Source organism: Theropithecus gelada, chromosome 1 (assembly GCF_003255815.1).
Source record: "Theropithecus gelada isolate Dixy chromosome 1, Tgel_1.0, whole genome shotgun sequence".
NCBI lineage: Eukaryota > Metazoa > Chordata > Mammalia > Primates > Cercopithecidae > Theropithecus > Theropithecus gelada.
Genome location: NC_037668.1, coordinates 196,791,653 through 196,797,470, shown reverse-complemented (window position 1 = coordinate 196,797,470; position 5,818 = coordinate 196,791,653). Strand labels below are relative to the sequence as shown.

The following is a 5,818-nucleotide window of genomic DNA, read 5'->3' as shown; positions in this document are numbered from 1 at the left end:
TCCTTCCTTCCTTCCTCCCTCCCTCCCTCCCTCTCTCCCTCCTCCCTCTCTCCCTCCCTCTCTCCCTTCCTCCATTCTTTCCTTCCTTCTCCCTTCCTTCCTTCCTTCCTCCCTCCCTCCTTCTTTTTTCTTTTTTCTTTTCTCTCTTTCCTTCTCTCTTTCTTTCTTTTCTGCCAGAATGAGGTACCGAATGCCACAGATACCAGCAGGAGCTGTGAATCCAGGTTTCCTCCATCCAAGCCCAGGGCTCCTTCCACTACACAGTAGCTCAATATTACTAGAAAACTTCAGCTTCATTTTATTCCACACAGGACCCAGTGCCTTACAGCCTGTGCTGACCCAAGTTAGAGCAGATTCCCTGAGAACAACCTAGGCATGCCCTGGGATGGCGAGATACCACTCATGGGGACCCAGGTAAGGCCCCCTGGCAGTTGTTAGTGCCAGAGGCCAGCATCCACACTTCAGAAGCCGACATCTGAAGAGGTGGTTTTCAACAGAGAAACTGTGATCAATGGTAGCACCACAGACCACTCAGCTATGATGGCAGCACCTTTTAAAGATGGCACTTTGATTAGAAAGGTTTTCTTTTTAGCAGATCCTGTGTGCTATTGTCAAGCCTATGTTTGAGACTCCTCCCCTCTTTTAAAATAAACCTGAAAGCTAATTTACACAAGGCAGCCAAATTGCACAAAAGCATCAACAACTGTTCCCTGAGAACAGACTAAGCTTGTAGCCAATGTGAAGATGTAATTGCTCCCCAGCCCATAAGCAATTTCTTTCCTTTCAGATTTTTCACTGAGACTGGAGCCTGAACTCAAAGGCATAATCATTTTTAAAAGTGCTTCCAGGGTAATTGGTGTCAGTCCTGGGGCAGCTGGATCTTATTGTAAAGAAGCTGTTTTGCATGTTTGTGAGTTTCCAACCCTGTGATTAGTAGAGGGGGAGAAGGAGGCAACAGAGGGTGGAAGGAGGAAAGGAAACCAAAATTACTAGACACTGCACACCCAAAAATGCTGAGGAAGAGGAGGTAGAAGAGACATCTCGCCTGTCAGCTTTTCCCTCGACTCCCATGGGCCAAATAAAATCATGTTATTTCACCTTCTTCCTCTTTTGCTTTTCTTCAAATAGTTTGGGAGTTCACAACAAACCAGTCACAGTTGGCGAGTTTAAAACTAAACATCATTTGGCTTCTCTCTCTAGCAGAGATGAACACAGAGATCAACAGAATGCAAGAAAAAGCCAAGAGCATTTTCAGGGGTGAGCCACAGCTCTGTGGAGCCTTCAGAGATCATGCAGCCTGACTGCTTATTTTCCAAATGAGGCGGGAGCCTGGAGGGCTCAGCGTCTGGGCCAAGGTCACACCACAAGTCATTAGAACCAGGATCCAGACCCAGGCCTTCTGACTCAGAGCCCAGGGCTCTTCCTCTAGGGCTTGGGGAACCATTGCTGAGTGCTGCTTGACTGTGGCTCTAAACAGGGCTGTTAGAAAGGAGTCTCGCCCATGTGATGGTGCTCCTGAGAGGTGAGGACTGGAGGGACAGTTATAATTAGGTCATTGCCATGCTCCATATTAGGCAGTGGGCCTGGCTGTGAGGAGTATGGAGACTACAATCAAGGCAAGCCAGGTCTCTGAATCAGCATCTGTCAGAAGGGGTTTTGAATAACTAAATCTGCTCACCAGAGGCCATGGGGATGGATGAGGATGGCCCATAAAGGCTGTCCAAGCAGCCTCCACAGCCCCCGGCGCCCTCACCTGCTGCTGCCTGTGTGAGTTCTCTCTCCAACCCTTCTTCAGGCCGGCTGACCCCCTCCACAGTCCTGGTAACCAAGTAGAGCTCATCCCTCTGCGGCTGGGCTTCTGCTGGGGTCTTGCAGGTCCCCACCCTCTCCAGGAGGAAGAACTGCCCTGAGTCTGGTCCAGTGGCACTGGCTCTGCTGACAGAATCAGTTGTCGGGTGGGAGCCCACGCTGTGTGGAGGCAGCAGCCTCTCAGGAGCCCATCACTGTGGCAAAGCACAAACTCTTTGAAGCAAGACTCTCTGGATCCAAACCCCAGCTTTCTAGCCGAGGAAATACCTGAGCTCTAGACTGCAATTTGTCTACCTATAAATGGCATATACATTTGTTTTGAGCATTACATGAGATGATCCATGTAAAGCACTTAGTGTGGAGCCTGCTCCGAGTAAGCACTCAATAAATTGTAGCTGTTGTTATTACTTAGAGGGCTGAACTCTTGCCTGGCTCCTCCTCCCATCAGTGTTTCTTGCTCTTGCATTTCCCACATCACCTCTCTACTGGTTGTGTCCCCCAGGGTTCTATGCTTTTTCTTTTTTCTTTTTCTTTTTTTTTTTTTTTTGAGACTGGGTCTTGCTCTGCCACCCAGTAGGGAATACAGTGGCGTGAGCATGGCTCACTGCAGCCTCAACTCTCTGGGCTCAAGTGATCCTGCTGCCTTAGCCTCCTGAGTAGCTGGGACCACAGGCTGCATATAACTACACTGGCCGTTTTTTTTTTTTTTTTTTTTTCTATAGAGATGGGGTCTGGTTATGTTGCCTAGGCTGGTCTCGAACTCTGATCTCAAGTGATCCTCCCTCCCCAGCCTCCCAAAGTGCTTGGGATTACAGGCGTGAGCCACCATACCTGGCCAGGTTTTGTGCTTGGCCCCTCCCAGCTCCACTACACTAAGTACTTGTTGCCATGCATCTGGGTTTCTCTACAGATACAGACAGCACAGGCAGCAGCCCTCCAGGTGGGCTTCCTCCGTTCTCTCCTCCAAACCTCCTACAGTGCTGGCTCCATCTAGGCTGTTGTCAATAATCAGCCTAGCAGTTAATGGCTACTAGGATGAGCTCCTGACCAAGCACCTGGGCTGAGACCCAGCTGAGACAATCACACCCACAAAAAAGTACAAGCTCGAACAAGTTCCATGTCACTGTCTAGGGCAGAAAACAGTCAGGGGAAGGCGGCACCTCTCTCTAAAACCCTTTAGTAAACTATTTTCCAGCAATAAAACCCACTTTAAATCAGGCAGAGAGAAGGACCTCAGTACTCATAATTGAGAGAGCACATGTAATCAAGGCAGTAGACAGCTATTTAATTTCACTTTCCTTTGCCTAAATTTCCTTGTCCCCTCTTTCCTATTCACTTGCTCTAAATCAATATTTCTCAAACCCTCTGTGCTGAGAGATCAGTTGTTTATTTTTCTTGTTCCCAGACTACTGTGGGCCAATACTTTTGTAAAATGGTAAAAATAAATTGCTAAAAAAGAAAAATGCCATTCCGATGGCATAGCAAGTTTAAATTGCTATAAAGTTTCTTACTCTCAGTTTCTGTACATATCTTTTGGTAGTCTGGTAAGCAAGCTTCTTGCAGACCTACACCAGTCCCTGGCCCAAACTGAGAGTAGGTAGAACAGCTTCTGGAAGGAACAGAGCCACAGGGGAGTCTATCTCCCACAGACACTCCTCATCCCCGGTTTTTGTCCTGTAATGTAGTCTGCTCAGCAGCAGCCCTGCTCCACCCAGAGCATGCAGTGGTGAGGTTTGGGCTGGGATTTGCCCAGGCTTTGGTTACTGATATTCCTTGAGAGTCTAGCAGCCCCCAGGAGGAGGGATATGCAGAGATGTCCCCAGACCCAGTGCAGTGCAGCCACTGGCCCTTACCATTCCATGCCAGCCCTGTTGATCTCCTCCCACCAGCACTCCGTGGGTTCCCCGAGGCTCTGTGGCGTGGGCATGCAGGCGTAGTTCCATTGTCTGTCAGAACCTTCCTTCTTGCTGAAGATGCTCCTCACGGCCACTATCACCTGCCCCTGGGGACACTGGTAGCTGAAGCCCTGCCGGTTCAGATTCACCCACCCATCATCGCTGTAGTCATGATACTGCTGGTATGGGTACCCATAATCGCCATACTGGCCCCAGGCCACGGTGACTAGGGGCAGAAGCACCCAGAGAAGACTGAGGTCCATGCTGCCTGGGATTTTGGCAAACGATGTCACTCTAAGATTGCTGGTCTGACTGTTTTATATAGCTGCTGCTGACATGTGGCTTCCAGATGTGGGTGAGAAGGATCCAACTGCAGTGTGTCATCGCTTAAGCAAAACTTTTCCGTGCTGAGATGTCAGCCATGAGGACATTCAGCTTGTTTTAAGGTGGAATTCTAGGAATACACCAGCAGCATGTAAGTCTAAGAAGCTCCCCGGAGAAAGAACAACTTTGTAGGTAGATTATAAAAGCCAACTGCCACCTCCCCCTATAGAAACATTCAGTTGAAAAACACTGATGAGCAGCATATTTGTTCCTCACCTTTTAGCACCTCACCCCTTTCTGTCCTACTCTACCCGCTACTAGCAAACCCCTGTATTTGTTCTCCAAACTAGCCTTCTGGGACCACACAAATACCCAGACAGTGATTTCAAAACACCGAAATCATAGACTGAAGGAACAGAGCCATCTAGATTTCTGTAAGCCTGAATGCCTGTTTTTTTTCTTTTTCTTTTCTTTTTTTTTTTTTAAGTTGTCAGTCCAACACTTTTTAACCCTTGAGTATAAGCATGGATACACCAGTTTGCAGGGCTACTCTGAGAACTCATGAGTTGCATAAGGAAGTACTATAGGCCCATGGGGAGATAAGTTGGATACAAGTTCTACACTTAAGCTTCTACCATGCTGCTGAAATTGGACCCAGTCAGGTCTAGAAACTGTGCTCTGCTCTCAAAAATGTAATGGGTTTAATCTAAATAAACCCACTTTTTATCCTTTGGTATTTTTGCCCTCACATTGAATTTTCTTTTCATTGAGTTATAATTCACATATAATTAATTCACCCTTTTAAAATACTTAGTGTACGGTAATATAGGTAGCACCCTAATCAAGACTTAGAACAGTTCCATCAATCCAAAACATCCCCTTATATCCCTTTTGTAGTCAAATCTTCCCAAACACCCAGCTCTTGGTAACCACTGATTTACTTTCTGTCTCTAGTTTTGCCTTTTCCAGAATCTCAAATAAATGGAATCATACTACATGTAGTCATTCATGTCTACCTTTCACTTAACATAATGCTTTTAAGATTCATTCATTTTAAAATTCAACATCTTGTTGTATGTGTTAGTATTTTGTTTCTTGTTATTGTTGAGTAACGTTCCATAGCATGGATGTACCACAGATTCTTTATACATTTACCAGTTGAATGACATTTGGATTGTTTCCAGTTTTTGAAAATTCATTCTTTTTTATATAATGAATTGTATATTCATTATATTTTATATAATGAATTACGTAAAAGTAATCATAAATAAAGTTGATATGAACATCTATGTATAGGTTTTTGTGTGAATAAACTTTTATTTCATTTGGATCAATATCTAGGAGTGGGATTGCTGGATCAGAAGGTAATGTATGTTTAATTTTAAAAGAAACTGTCTAGCTGATTTCCAAAGTGGTGATACCATTGTCCACCACTACCAGAAAATTACCATTAAAAAAAATTAGCTATTCAAATAGGTTTGTAGTGATATTTCAGTGTGGTTGTGATTTTTCATTTCTCTAATGACCCATGATTTTGAGCATCTTTTCATGTACTCATTACCCATTCCATGCATTCATTGATGATTTGGCTTTTCAATTTCTTTTGAAACCTTTGGGCATTTCTTAAGCACAAAGTACTTCCCATTTCTCATCAGTGTTGTTCTGAAAGTTTCTTAGAATTGTGATCATAGACCAATTCTATCTAAAGCCTCTGTGAAGTTTGTTAAAATGTATAGACTCTGGCTCTTCTGCAGGCCTGCTAAATCATAACCTCACAGGGAGTGCTCAGG

The 5,818-nt window shown here is 45.1% G+C and overlaps 1 protein-coding gene across 2 annotated transcripts in view; it reads right to left on the bottom strand.

The window, feature by feature from the left end:
- Positions 1 to 3,994, bottom strand: part of DPT (dermatopontin) — a 44,817-nt gene extending 40,823 nt beyond the window's left edge. For both annotated transcript variants that reach the window (XR_003115637.1, XM_025356961.1), the window contains exon 1: positions 3,663 to 3,994. Coding sequence is in view for 1 of the 2 variants with exons in the window: in XM_025356961.1 (XP_025212746.1) it covers positions 3,663 to 3,967 (305 nt within the window). In the remaining variant the exon portion in view is untranslated. The remainder of the gene's footprint in view (positions 1 to 3,662) is intronic.
- Positions 3,995 to 5,818: the final 1,824 nt, after the last annotated feature.